This window comes from Crocodylus porosus, unplaced genomic scaffold (assembly GCF_001723895.1).
Source record: "Crocodylus porosus isolate Cpor-Errol unplaced genomic scaffold, CroPor_comp1, whole genome shotgun sequence".
Lineage (NCBI taxonomy): Eukaryota > Metazoa > Chordata > Crocodylia > Crocodylidae > Crocodylus > Crocodylus porosus.
In genome coordinates, this window is record NW_017728909.1 from 23,870,267 (window position 1) to 23,885,386 (window position 15,120).

The following is a 15,120-nucleotide window of genomic DNA, read 5'->3' on the forward strand; positions in this document are numbered from 1 at the left end:
TTTTTATTTACACACTACAATAAAGCAATAGAGCAATTCTTCTGTTGCAAAGAACTCAGACTGCAGTAGGTTACAATGTTTTTAACACTATGGAGTCCTGTTTGAAATTTCTAGTTTTGTTCCATGAATCATGTTTGTACACCTAACAGTGCTAACATTATGCAGCACCCCATGATACCCTTGAAAGGATCTCAAGGCATCCCAGGTTGCTACAGCACCCTGGTAGAGATTCACTATTGTAGGTAGATGGCCTTTTACTCAGAGTTGGAGAACTGACTATCATGGACAGGAACCAATGGTACTACTGATGCTCATCCCTGACTGGACAAGCCCCTATGGTCTGATAAATGACAATTGGCAGTACACACACTCCAATATGGGAAGCAAAAAACACGTGCCAACAAAAGAACTGCTCCATATCCTAGCTTCTGAGATAGGAATTCCCACATGCACTATACTAATTCTACTTCCTGCCAGAGTTTATATTTTGCTAGCAATTTCACTGTATCCAAACATTTAGCTCAACAGTGAACTAATATATGCATGGTCCTACAAAGCGAGTTCCACATCCAGCAGGATCTTATGTACCTCTTCTGCCTGTTCCCAACTGTATTCCCTCACCCCCCAACTTCAGCCTGTGAACTGGCCAGGAACCTGTAAATCCATCGGTCATTATTAGCCAACTGCCACACAGTCATTTTGTTGGTTTGGCTCCCTGGATATAAAGCTGACTGATTTTGACTAGTGAGGCTGTGGGGGCTCTGCTGTAGGGAGTGAAGGTGTGTTGCTCTTTCCTTTATATACCTCCAAGATCTCTAGAAGATACTATTCTCCCTATGTCTTACAGGAGTTATTTTGTGCAAGATATGCAAATCTGAATGAGCTTCCCCAAATCGCAGCCTCATCATTAGAGCACTGTTTTCATTCAGTTGTTCTTTCTATGTGGTTGTACACTGTGATGGGAAGCCTTTCTGGGTGACCAGATCCCAAGATTATTTTCATTCCAAATAACACTTTGTAGTATCTATAATGACAAGTAGGTGGTAGACTTCCAGTGAGAGTACTCCTATATTCAAAACAGACCTGTTATATATTTTAATGGCTGCAAAGAAGCCTGGAAGCTGGGAAGAATATGAAGCACAAGGGATTGTCTAGTGCCTTGTACCAGTTCTAAACCTAGGCAGGGGGGTTCTCCTGTTAATCGCACTCTTGCTTGTGCAAATTCTGTCTATAGTTAATCCATTAACCTGAAACGAACACAAAACACCAATAAAATGGTATTTTAGGGTTCACAAAACTAATAAGTGTGCTTATTAGTTTCTTGTAAGTATTATCGTATTTCAGTTAATGCCACATATAAATAAAATGTATGACTTAAAAGTATGTGCAGATTTTCTGAAGACAACTAGTATTGTACAGTGCTTAAAGGGAAGGACCTCAGATTTATTAATCCAGATGGCAAGTTAGTACAGCTTTGCTTTGAGATCTTGTTCTTCTTCCCACAATTACAGTTTTCAAGCTATTTACATTTACTCCTCCTGCTTTCCTCACTTTTAAAGAAGCCAGTTAAATCCAATGTTTGAATCATCTTAAAAATAGCATAACATACTGCCTGAATTTATCAAGCAAGAAGCTTTCTTTATTCATACTAGTTCATTTATCTCCTGTGTAAATGTTGTAAAGTTCCAGCAGCAGCATTAGGGAGATTTTCTGCACAATGCTGTCATAGCAGTGGATTCACAAGCTTACTCTGCTGACCATTTTTCCCATAGGACTGTATGTGTCACACTCTTTTCAAGCCGCATAGGAATATTTTACAATTGATGTGAAAAGCTTATTCCCTGTGATGGAGAAGAATGTGTATTCCAGAAGTACCTGTACCAGTATGCAGGAAACCTAATGTGTATGTTATATTGTAGAAGTTCCTGTTTTGTTCTCAAAGGTGATGCAAGCTCATTCAAAAAAGTAACTCCAGACTTTCAGTGATGGTAATGTTCTAAACTAATATGCAGAAGCATCATGCTAGTCTTAGTCCTAATTACAAATGATTCAGTTAAAGAAATGAAGCGAGAGAAGTCACTTTGGAATGCAAGAGTCAAGTAAGAAAGAAAATAACTTTAGAAAGAATTGAGATGAAAGGTCAAAATGTGAGGGAGAGGTATAGAGACCCCTCATGTGCTCCTTGATGAATAAAGTGACAAGGAAAGGGCAGTCTGTTGTGTATGACTGTGAAAAAACAAGGGGAGAAATTGTCTTTAGCTGTGGAAGAAACCAAGTTATCAGAAAAAATTGTTCACAAAGGCAATGGTGAGGTCCACAGCTAAATCCAGGTGTATTTAACTAACACAGAGCAGGACACTTTGTCACTCTCAGTTTAATCCGGAGGTGTTTTTGAGAATGCTAAAAGCTCCAGGCTCATAATCAAGTACTTACGTAATCATCCTCATGCAGCCCTTGTTTCTGAACACAACTTTTCACCTCTGTGGAAAACTTCTCAAACTCAGGTTTCACTGTCCTCAGTAGAGTGACTGTTTGGAGGGATGAGTATGCTTGCTTCGCTTCAAGGTCGTGTTTGTCTCCTCTCTTCCATGAGCCATTTCCTAAGGGAGAAATAAACATATTTGTAATTCCAAGTCAGTTACCAGAAAGGGACTGTTTTCCTTTTCTGCTGAAATATCACCATATGTTTCTATATATTGCTTGGAGTCATTAGTGATATACAAGACACTGCTGCCACTCCAATGTGTGCTATGAGGCAAGTTCAAGAGAGAGTGAAACATGTCGCTTGATGCTAAGGGAGCAAGACAGGGAGGAACTACTAATATAGCAACATTGAAATAACTGTAGATATGATGCACTGTCAAAATCCCAATATAGTGTGGTAAGAAAAAAAGTCTTTATTGCCATTCTTTGCTTGCACTGTTAACATCTGGGCTTAGATTGAGCTAGCAGCAAGCAACATGCTCACATGCAGAAATGTAGTGCGTCTTAAGTACAGAGACACAACAGTTAGAACAAGTGGAACAGAGACAAGTCTCCTGGATTCTGTCCCCAGTCAGTCCAACAGTGACTCTCAGTGTGACCTGAAGGAAAGTCAAAAAGGTCTAACTGGAAGTAGAAAACTGAAACAGTTAATTGAAAGGATCTCACAGAGGGCCAGACCTTACACCCATTTATACATCACAGCTCTCCCACTACAATCAGCTGGTACTGCAATATGCACAGTGGTTACAAGGTGGGTCCTGCTTTTTTTTAAAATTTAAAACAACCCCCTAACAACAAACATGCCTTCTCCTGCCGTGTACACACCTATGCCTAATGCCTGCAGTTGGCCAATTTAACTCAAACAAATAATTGTAATTGGAGTTTAAATTTAGAAGCAGGTGACTTGTGTTTAATTATTAAATGCTTTTCCCTGCCTGGACCTATCATGTCCCGAGAACTTCCTGTGAATTGGCTGGGCACTGAGGGCCAGGTCCCAAACCCACCGAGGTCAACAGAAAGACTCCCATTGACTTAGATCAGATTCTAACTCTGTTCTACGCTAGCGATAAAAAGGGTTTGAGAGAATAACAGTGTCATAAACAACATGCTTGTAAGCACTTAAAAATAATTAAATGCGAGACAGTTGCTTTTATTTTTGGAATTAAAAAGCCACTGGTGGCTAAAAGTACAAAGCCTAGAAGTAGAACACAACTAGGTGTTGAGGTTTTGAATCCAGAGACACAGAGGGCCCTGAGATGAGGGAGGATGTGGTCACCTTGCTTAGCAAGGGAAGAGAGAAAGTGGTTCAGTTCCAGGAAGAGAAGAGGCCAATGTTGGCAGCAGCCAGGCACCACAACTTCCACTAGCATTGACTCAGACGTCAGGCCAACATTATGGCCTAAGGGAAGTAAGGTTTTCAGGTCCTATGTGGAGTCTCATGGATCCTCTACTTTCTCCAAAAGCATTTGGATGAAGAGTGGGTGGGACCTGGAGTTCTACTTGCCCTACTCCCTAATGTGCTGTGATGCTGCTTAGACATTATTGGGATAAGGCAAGTGGATTCATGTCAGCAGCATATGAGTCCCCTCCCTCTCTTGCCCTGAACACTGGAGATGCAGTGAGTGGAACGGTACTTCCCAGAAGATAAATTCTTTCCCTGTGCTGCTTCTGGGACCCTACAGCTATTTGCCACCTCAAAGGGCTGTGGTACAGGCACAATCTAGCCCCCGGTGAGAGCCAAGTTAAACATCAGCTTCCTTCCACTATCTCCCCTATCCCAGAAAGGTCTTTGTTTCCTAAAGAACAGCACTGTGACACTTCGTAATATGTAAGGACTGTAGATATGAAGATCTTGGCAGCATTTATACATGACCTTCTCTAATTCTTTATTAACCAGCTGTTTCCCCCTTTTTGGCTTTTCTTTGTGCCATACATTCTTGTGAAGAAAATCTTCTATGGCAAACTGTCAAATGGAATACGCTCTCTCAGCACACCAAAGAAGTGGTACAAGGACACCCTAAAGTTGTCCCTAAAGAGTTTTGGCATCGACCTGGAGTCATGGGCACAAATCGCTCGTGACCATCCGTCCTGGAGGTCATCCATCCAGAACGGACCACTGGTCTTCGAACAGCAAAACACGGCAGAAGCAGTAAAGAAACGCGTGGCCAGGAAAATGAAAACCTCTTGTACCCAGTCAACATTGCTTTCCTGCCCCTGATGCAGCAGACTGTTCAAGGCAAAGATTAGGCTTATAAAATCACCTACATACCCCTGCAACATTGCCATTGCCCTCCTCCTTTCTCTTTCCTCTCTCTCTTCTCTTTTTTTTCTTCTTTTCTCCCTCCCTGTTTCTTTCCCATTTCTTTTCTCTCTTTGTCTCCCCCTGCCCCCGCTGGATGTGGTAGTCTTCATCAAAAGTGTGGTCAGTGGGGTCCCACAGGGCTCAGTCCTCGGGCCCACACTGTTCAACATCTTCATCAGTGACTTGGACGGGGGGTAAAAAGCACCCTGTTCAAATTTGCTGATGACACTAAGATGTGGGGGGATGTGGGCACATAAGAAAGAAGGAATAGGCTACAATCGGACCTAGACAGGTTACAGGGGTAGGCGAACGAGAATAAGATGGGATTCAACACTGACAAGTGCAAGGTGATGCACCTAGGGAGGAAGAACCAGCACCATACCTGCAGGCTGGGGAACTCCCTTCTCCTCAGTGCAGAGGCAGAAAAGGATCTTGGAGTCATCATTGATAAACAGGGGCCGGCAGTGTGGGGATGCAGTCAGGAAGGCCAACTGCACCTTGTCACGCATCCACAGATGCATCTCGAGCAGGTCCAAGGAGGTGATCCTCCCCCTCTATGCGGCACTGGTCAGGCCGCAGCTGGAGTACTCCGTCCAGTTCTGGGCACTGCACTTCAGAAGGGATGTGGACAACATGGAGAGGGTCCAGAGGAGGGCCACTTGCATGATCAGGGGGCAGCAGGGTAGGCCCTACGAGGAGAGGCTACAGGACCTGGACCTGTTCAGCCTCCATGAGAGAAGGCTGAGGGGGGATCTAGTGGCCTGTTACAAACTAGTCAGAGGGGACCAGCAGGCACTGGGGGAGTCCCTGTTCCCCCGAGCACTACCAGGAGTGACTAGTAATAATAATGGTCACAAGCTGGCAGAGGGTAAATTCAGACTAGACATCAGGAGGTGCAACTTCACTGTCAGGGCAGCTTGGATCTGGAACCAACTTCCAAGGTAAGTGGTGGTGGCTCCTACCCTGGGGGTCTTTAAGACAAGGCTGGACAGTCACCTTGCTGGGATCGTTTGACCCCAGTACTCTTTCCTGCCATGGCAGGGGGTTGGACTTCGGTGATCTGCTCAGGTCTCTTCCAACCCTACCTACTACGAAAGCTATGAAAGGCCAGCAACGCATTCTTGTGAGGTTCTAAGCTACCATGACTCTCGGCTTAGTGATCCTCTTCACAGCTGTAGGTTGTAACTGTTAGACCCTGGTCACCCTAACAGTAACTAGTTTAGCCTCCTTTTACAGCAAACTCTCCATAGCATCTCTCTGAAAAGTGCATGAAGGCAGCTGACAGACCCACAATATGCTCTCCAAGCAGCACAATTTTCTATTCTCACATACAGAAAGCATTTGTATTCCTTCTGTCCACATAAATGTATGTGCTCCAGGTGATACTACTGCCAGTTCAAGTGACAAATTCATGATAAAAATAACCAAGGGGCTCATCCTGTTCAGAAACAGGAACAAGTCCTCCCTCCTCCATTCAGTCCCCCCTCGCCCCCAGCCAATAACAAGTGTAAACCTGGCCCTGAATGTGACAGAACACTGACCATATATTTGAGGAGCTGAGGTCAGGAAACCCCTCCCAGAGCCAGATCTTTGGATCTGAAAGACTACAATCTTGGAGAACTTCCATCAACCTTCTGATACGTAGGATGGTTGCCATGGCTTTGCATTTACGCATGAAGAGGACCAAAAGGTGAAGAATTACGTCCCAAGGAACCATCGTATTGGTACAGCCTGATCATAACCATGAACAGACTTTTGTGCTGTACTCCAACATAATCCTATGCAATTGAAAAGCTGTTGTAACTGTGGAGCTAACAGCTATATTTACTTAATTAAATTCCTGAAGTAATTCACACATTTCATGTTCTTTCAAAGCCCTTTGCTGGGGGCTGACATCTCAGAGCAGCACCTAAAATACTTTCTAAGAAAAGAAAGAAGAAAGCTGCTATTACTGTCTCAGCATTTGACATACCTGCCTTTTTTTTTTATTTTACAAATTAGAAGCTTTAAGAACAATAAAGGACAACAACAAAAAAAAAGATAATTGTTTTTGTTTAAAAGGGCAATATCTATTTGTAAATCATGGTCTGTCTTACAAGTCTGTACCTCTTAGAGTTCCAGTAATACCCTCAGGTTACTGGAATTGAAAGGGGCTAGTGCCGGGGGGATTCTCTGTATTTTCTGTCTGTTTATGCATTTAACAGGAATTTGTGAACAGTCAGTTTCTCTGTTCTCCTTCCATAGGTAGTCATTTTTCCCCACACTGAAAGACCCTTCTAACATCAGAGAAGCAGAAAACTCTTAATGATTCTTTTAAAGGAATTTTTTATTGGCAGGAAATGCTATTTAAATAATGCTGCATCAGAAGGTAATTTCTTAAATTAGTGGCATAAAAAATTCAAGTAGACAGTGTTCCCTTAATTCTGCCATCAGGGTGCCAAGTCACCTTTGGGAAAATGTGCTTTACCAGCTAAGGACACCTTTCAATAGATATGTCCTTGGGCACAGAAATTTGAATTAATTACAACGTGTGTGTACATCTTGTGTATGTGACTGCACTGCAATAGAGTGAGCTTCAGCCATGTGCTAAGACTAAATACAGCAATGTTTGTCTGTAGTAATTATGCGCCATCAAAAACTGAAGTAGTTATTAAATCAGTGGTTTCCAGCCACAGCTAGGGATTCAAATGCGGGTCTGCAAAATTCCCACTGACTTCAGTAGGGCTGGGACTTCATCCTAGGACTTTGGCTTTTGTGGCTAGTGATCCAGGCAAGTCCTCACTCCTTCAGTTTACAGTGCTCAAAGTTTGATTTAAAAATCACCCGTTTTGAATGAAGATTCAAATGAGAAAGTAAGACATTTTTATTGAAATGCTCACTTTTTAATCTTGTTTTACATCTGTACTTTTTAGTAATTTCCCTAAAAGAAAGCAGATTCTCATTTGTTGTGATATGTTAGTCCTACTTATTTATATCCCATTGATTAGCTAAATCTGCATATGTGGATTTCATATAAATGAATATATAAAACTGTTCAGATTCTTAATCCTTGCATTTTAAAGTTAGATAGTGATGGATGACTTATTTGCCAAATGAGGATTAAATTTTTACTTGTGGTTTATATAAAACTGCTTTTGGATAGATATTGGGAACTGGTTTAAAATGCATAAGTCATCATTTAGAAATGGCTTGTTAGTTAAATAAGGCTACTTTATGTGTGGTGGCTATGCAAAAAAAAGGCAGTTTATCAAAATATATTTTGCTTTTAAAATTCATTGACTTTTCTAGACCAAGGAAATACTAGTGATTTTTTTAAAAAAATTTAAATGATTGCTGTGTCACCACATCCTTCAAGACCTTACCCTGTATAGATCTTATTTACACCCTGTTTTTATACAAAGACTGGAAAAGGAAAGCAAACTTTCGTCCTATTTTAACTCCCACATAGGGACTCTCAACTCTAAATGAACATTGAAGTAAACTTAAGTAAATTGAAATGAAGAGAATATTCTTTCTACACCTGTAGAAGAGCTTATTGCTGTTAAAAACATATTTAACACTTGAATAATCTCTGGGTTCCTGGCCAGTGAATTCCCCCAGTTCAGTTGTCTGAAATTATTTAAAACCCTGGTAGCAAACACTGGTTGCTTGAGTATTACTTTTTATTTAATTTGAATGATCCTGCTCCAGTGGATTGGAGCTGGCCATGTCTCATTCGGTTTGCATACTAAAACCAAATGCCAGTGTGTATTTTTGCAGAAACTGTTTTCAGTCTACTACCGAAGAATGTTAGATCTGTAGACTCCAGTTGGTGACAGATTCTGAAACTTCAGACTTGTGTTGTCAGTGATAGAGGCAAACCCTTACTGCCCTTAACAATGACCCTCTGTCTTGGTCACCCTATGTCATTGCTGCCCACTGCTCATTCATTGTCTGACTGGAGCCCACAACAGAGACCCAAGATTTTCAATCACAAAACTTAAATCTAAATCATTATACTGTGTATGAAATCTACATAATGGAACAGCAGGCGGGGAGAACTGGCCGATATAATCATGACTTTTGTTCAGTGCAGTTTCACCAGAAGAAAACAGCAAGTGTCATTATGCCATTTATAAATCCATGGTGCTTTCACCCTTGTGACTAGTTCTGGGCCTCACACCTCAACAAGGATATAGAAGAACTAGAGAAGATCCAGAGAAGAACCACAAGGATGATTGGTGGTATAGAGTGGCTTCCATGAGGGGAGACTAGAGAGGCCTTTTCCACTTAGAAAGACATGCTTGAGGGTGGACAACATAGAAAGGGTTTACAAAGTACCAGATGGTGAAGGGCAAGGAAATAGGGATCTATTATTTACTGTCTTTCACAATACAAGAACTAGGGGTCATAAAATGAAGCCAGAAGGTAGTAAGTTTAACACTAACAAAAGGAAGGTCTTAAGGTGTGGAACTCATGTGGCAAGAAGTTGTGGAAGTTGACAGTGTAGCCAAATTAAAAAAAGGGGGCAAATTCTTGCAGGAAAGGGGCATCAGTAGCAATTAAGCATGGGAGTTTGGGGTACAGTCTCCGAGTCAGAACTTCCTAAACCTTCAGTGCTGGAGGTTGCAAGTGACAGAGGAACAGTGGAAAAAACTCTGTTCACTCTCCCTTTCAGCCTCCAGTCTCTGCCATTGTGTAACAGAGGATACTGGGTAAGATGGTTTGACCCAGTAAATGGCAGTTCTTATTTTCTTATGCTCTAAAGGGAGTTTGAGTGCTAAAACTTCTATTTATTCATACAGCTTCATTTAAGTCCAGAAGTAGTTAAAGCTATGACTTCTGTTTTCCTTCTTGTTAATATCATAATCCAAGTGGAGGTCAACTCCAAGGCCAGGCAGAGATAGTGGTATATTTTAAGATTAGTAGTGGTGTATTTTAAGACTCACAAATCTAAAAATGTTATCATGTTTACAGAAGATGTTGCCAAATGGGATTAAAAAGAAAAAAACATTACCATAGGACGAACTGTTGAAGAGTTCAATATTGAAGAAAACGTAGTCTCCGTTGGTCATTCCTTGACGATGAGCTGCTAACATGATGTTCCTTATTGTATCACCACTGGCGCACATTATTACAACTGGTGGAGGAAAGTGGAAAACAGAGATAAGAAGTTGTTCTTGAAACCTATGGGAACAGACTGTTAAGCGTGTGCATTGCCAGAGACAGTGACCTGAACTGTCCTCCCAACATTTTTAGAAACATGACAACAGAGTGAACAAATAAAGCTGGGATTTTCAAAGAAGACTATGGGAGGTAGGCATCTGCTTCACACTGACAGCCATATGGCCCTTACACCTCTTTGAAAAACACAAGTATTAAGACCAAATGTTATCTTATTTTTTACTTTGTGTGATGAGGTTTCGTTTATTTGTGTAATTTCATAACTTGTATTGCAACAATAAAACAGTATTATTGCTTTGAAGTTTATATAGAATTCTCAAGGTAATCTCAAGATTAAGAAATGAAATGGTATCATTTTAAATTTCCTTTTGCAGAGTTCTTTGACATGGAGAAACAATTCATTACAAGTTTCAAGGTCTCATTTTGTAATGACCCAGAAGTCAAAAACAAACTCTTATCTGCTAAAATGTGAACTACCGTAGCCTGATTCAAAGATGCTCTGTCCAGTCACCCAGGCCCACACCAGCAGATCGCATTCCCAGAGGCAAGCCCTGTTAAGATTTGAGAGCTACTTTCCAAACAAAATTGTATTACTTGAAAATTTAAATGCAGAGAAGCACTTGGCACTCTGTTTTGCACCACTTGCTGGAGAAGTGCTGCAGTGTGTAGTTACTATATGTCAAAGCAGGTATCTCACTTTTTACAATTGTAATATACGTGAGAGGCCTTTTAAAAATATTTTCTAGTTTCTCTCCTCATTCACATGTACTATTAAATTATTGTCCTGAAAGTGAAATCAACGTTATTCCCACAGCGCCAGTTAATGATCTTGATTAAAAAGAATGACTATGAGTGGGAAAAAATTCTGCTTTAAAATGTGTTGATAAGTCATGGTTTGAGAGCAGCAAAAGGAATGCCAGGGAACTAACAGCTATTTGGATGTGGTTTGAGCACAGCAGGAAAACATCAGCAATGAAAATGATATTTAGTGTGTATAAGAAATACACCCATACATTCTAAAGACAATGAGTCTGCATGCAAACCTCTTCTGTAAGCTTTCAAACGTGTACATTACATTTACTTGGCTGCAAGTGTAACTTACTAGTATATACAGTTTAATTGGTGTAAAGCATATGTAGCAAAATAGGTTCAGCATCAGTATTTATAATACATGGGCTAAAGCTCTGAACCTGGAAGGACTGTATATAGTGCTTCACTCCACAAATGCGAGTAAGCTCAATGAAGTTATTAGGGTTGTTTCTGTACTGACATTAGACATGTGCATAAATGTTTGCAATACTGGTGTTTTGGCCAGCATTATTAACCGGGGCCAGTTTGCACTCACAAGGCCAATTTAACAAAACTCAGCAGTGAGCTTTGTTGAACTAATCACTGAAAGCTTTGGCAAGCTGAATTTGTCTTGGAAATCATAAATAAAAAGACCAGCTTTTGTATGAAACATTCATTTTTCTTCATCATTTTGTGTTACTTGAAGGTTTGGTAGGTTCATTTTGAATGTTCAGATTCATAGTTTCTTTCTTAAAGTACAGCTTTTCAAAGTCATTATACTGCTGTAGTTTTCCTGTCAAAGTGTATGTGTGCAATGCGTAGAACAAGAAGAGATTAGAAGTTCAACCGATTTCTTTTGCTACAGTTAAACCTTTTCTTTTCTTATAGTAAATGAAGTGTTATGCTTTCAAGCATTAAAAAAGCCAAGCAGTTGTAAAACATATATTAATTAAAAATGGATCTTTTCCCTTGCTTGTCTGTTCTCCCTGGCTGTAATTTGTTGCATTTAATTCATTTAGGAAAGTCACTAAGCAGCTCCTCAATTTTAAGCCTCTACATAAATGCTTTCCTGAATGGAGCAAGAAAGATCCATCAGTTGGTACTGTATTGTAATTCACTTATTTATGGCCCTGCATATCTGAAAGAAATTGGTACCAGTGTTACTACACTACCACTACAGAGCCCTAATGCAGACATAAGGCATGATGTCTAGCTAACTGCTCGAGTTAAATGAAACATGATTTTTATCTGGACTGGAAAGAAAACATTTTTTCTTAATATGGTGGTATTTTTCTGGATATTTAAAATAATTTTAAATGTACGTATCCTGTGAGGCTTAGGGTAAAAATTATTGTGACTAATATCCATTTAGTGCCTCCTTCAAATAGTTCTCTTTTTTTTTTTCCCCCCTTTTAAAAAGGTATTTTAAAAAAAAAGAGAAGCTTAGTATTGCTGGTACCAAAAAATCATCATTAGTTGGCATGCCTGCCTGTGAACCTGTGCTGCAATTAATAAGCTTTTAATTTGGGAGTACAGTTAGTCAAATGTATTTAAACATGTGGCTTGTTCTAATATAATTTCAAGTATTTTACTGAAGTAGGATACACCCAACAAGCATTTTACTGATATAGGGTACAACCAATCTAGAAATGATTTCTCAAGATGTTTTGCAAGTTATTTACCTCCCTGCTGTTTTGCTGTCAGTTGGTGGCACTATTTCCGTGCACAGGGAAGAGCTTGTAATTCATATGCTTCCCTGTTAACTGCTTCCCAAAAGTGTTCTTGTTATTTACGCAGTTCTTAAGGGGTCTGCTGAATGGGAGGAGGAGGGAAGGGACCTCCTTAGTAAGACTCAGCAGGGCAAAAGGAAAAGGTCTTCGCTCAGCTTTAGAACATTTGCAGAGTCACTAAAAAAACCCCTGCAGAATAAGCAACAGATTTGCTGTCCAGTCCAAAAATCTCCCTTTGGGCAGATACATGTGTTTTCAGTCTTGTTGGCAAAGCAGCTCTTTTCAAGTAAACTGATTTCTACTATAATACAAAATACTACCATCATTACAAAGGATGAAATTCTAGCCCCACTGGAGTGAATGGCAACATTTCAACAGACTTGAACAGAGCCAGGAATTCACCCAGTGTTTGGTCCTGCTCCCATTGAAGTCAGTGAGAATTGCCATTAGGCTCAACTGAGGTGGAGTCATGTCTTAACTTTTCCAGAGGCAAGCAAAATATATCCCTCTCAGCAGTCTTTTCCTAGTGCCTCTACGGTCTCTCCTACCTGCTTCCATCTCTGCTCCTAAGAGAGAAAGGAAATATGCGTTTCCCTGTGCATTTCCCTACGAGTTCTGAGCACCTGAAACAAAGTGTATTCAATTCTCTGGGTCACCGCCATGCTCAAATGCATCATAAAAGCCTGTGTGCTTTTTACTCTGACACTTAAATTCATTGATGGACTGGGTCCTATAAGATTGGGTTTATAGTATTTAATGTTACTGTGTGCCTATATACCTACAGCACATAGGATTGGAATCCATCAGGACACTGGTGGTGTGTAAGAATGAGTCTTTGCTGAATACCCACTGACCCAGAAGAGCAGAAATTGGCCCTTTGTGATGTCTCTTGGAGGCCACCCATGTGCAAGGAGCAAGGCAGCAGAACTGGTTCAAAACTTCTCCAGGGTGGGCATGTGCCCCCTGCCCCCCTTTACTAGCTGAACTGATGCAGCCTAAAAAGGCAGCTGTGTAGTACCTGGGGAGAAAAGCTTCTCCATGCAAATACAAACAGGAGACAACACAAAAAGAGCCATGGTGGGTCCTGGAAGAGATCACTTGAAAGCACTGCCTGGGACACAGCTGCAGAGCGGTGGGAACAAGGACAACAGCCTGGAAGATGAGTCTGTTTGACATCTCCGGTGACAAGTTGTGCAGGTCTGAAGGTGTCAGGGTTGGGGGGAGGGGGGACACCAGCATTGCTGTCCCACCCCTGCCAGAACATGAGGAAATCCTCCAAGGCAGAGGGTCTCAGACTGGTTTGCAAGCCACCCCTGGTCCACGAGCTCTGTTCAGGTGGTCTGCAGAAAGGCAACCTAAGGCCAGCGCTGACAAACATTACACCTGACTCCCCAGAATTTTGCTTAAGAAAACAAGCACATCCATCACATTAGAAAGGTAAGACTAGATATTAAAATGTGTGACTGCTTTGTAGAACAAAAAAAAAGTTTATTCAGTAGTCTGCCAAGCCCCTCAGCAATTTTCAAGTGGCCCGCAGGGGGTGGGGGGAAATAAGTTTGAGAACCACCTCTCTAAGGATCTTCTTTGGGATCCTCCAAAACGGAGCACGATACGAAACCCCACGCCTTTATGTCCTCTATTTTTCTCTTCAGGAGTGCGCATACAGCCTAGGCGTGGGTGCACAGGGTAACAAACCCGATCTTGTCGGACCCAGTCATCACTTGATGACCTGAAGAGGAAGGCAGAGGACCCAGAGGCGCGGGGTTTCGTGTCAACAGAGGACAGCGCAGCAGAGCCCCGCACTGCCCTCTACGGCGGCGGCGGCCGCCCCCCCCGCCTCACCTCTGTCGGCCGCCTGCAGCGAGCGCACCAGGTCGTCGGCGTCGAGGGCGCGGCCGCGCTCGTCGAAGCTGTGCGCGGTCAGCTGGACGGCGGCGTCGTCCGGGAAGGCGGCGTGCACGCCGTCCATGGCGAAGTAGCAGTCGCGCTCCTGCGCGTCGTCGGCGTAGAGCAGCGCGGCGCGGGCCCAGCGCTGCCGGCGGAACAGCGCCACGAACATCTCGCCCATCTTGGCGTAGGCGGGCGCCACGCGGGTGAGGTGCGAGTACTCGCCCGCCTTGGCGCCGAAGCCGGCGGCCAGCGCGCCGGCCGACAGCATGGGCACGTCCCAGTGCGAGGCCAGGCGCGCCACGGGCGCCGCCGCGTACTCGCACACGGGGCCCAGCACCAGGTCCGGCCGCCACCGCGCCAGCGCCACCGCGTCCACCAGGCTGAAGAGCGCGCGGTTGCCGCACGCCGAGTCCTCGTAGGTGAGCTGGAAGGTGAAGCCGGGCAGGCTGCCGCCCGCGCCGCGCACGCTGCGCACCGCGTACTCGATGGCCGGCCGCACGCGCGCCAGCGAGAACAGGTACGCGTTGTCGGCCGGCAGCAGCACCAGCACCCGGATCAGCCGGTCCTCGGCCGGCTCCGCCTGCCCCGCGCCGCCCCCGCCGGCCGGCAGCAGCGGCTGCAGCAGCAGCAGCGCGCCCAGCAGCAGGCAGCACGGCCCGGGCATGGTGCTCTCACCGGCCGCGGCTACGCAGCGAGCATCCCCCGGCCCGCGCCGCCCGCCGCATGGGTGTGAGTATGGATGCGCGCTCGCCCGCCGGCCGG

At 43.3% G+C, this 15,120-nt stretch overlaps 1 protein-coding gene across 2 annotated transcripts in view; it reads right to left on the reverse strand.

Annotated features, from left to right (window-relative positions):
- NPR3 (natriuretic peptide receptor 3) overlaps nucleotides 1–15,031 on the reverse strand; it is a 54,081-nt gene extending 39,050 nt beyond the window's left edge. For both annotated transcript variants that reach the window (XM_019531924.1, XM_019531922.1), the window contains exons 1-3: nucleotides 14,311–15,031; nucleotides 9,783–9,905; nucleotides 2,434–2,600 (exon numbers count right to left, since the gene is read on the reverse strand). In XM_019531924.1, coding sequence (XP_019387469.1) covers nucleotides 2,434–2,600; nucleotides 9,783–9,905; nucleotides 14,311–15,022 — 1,002 coding nt within the window. In that variant the 5' untranslated portion in view covers nucleotides 15,023–15,031. The remainder of the gene's footprint in view (nucleotides 1–2,433; nucleotides 2,601–9,782; nucleotides 9,906–14,310) is intronic.
- Nucleotides 15,032–15,120: the final 89 nt, after the last annotated feature.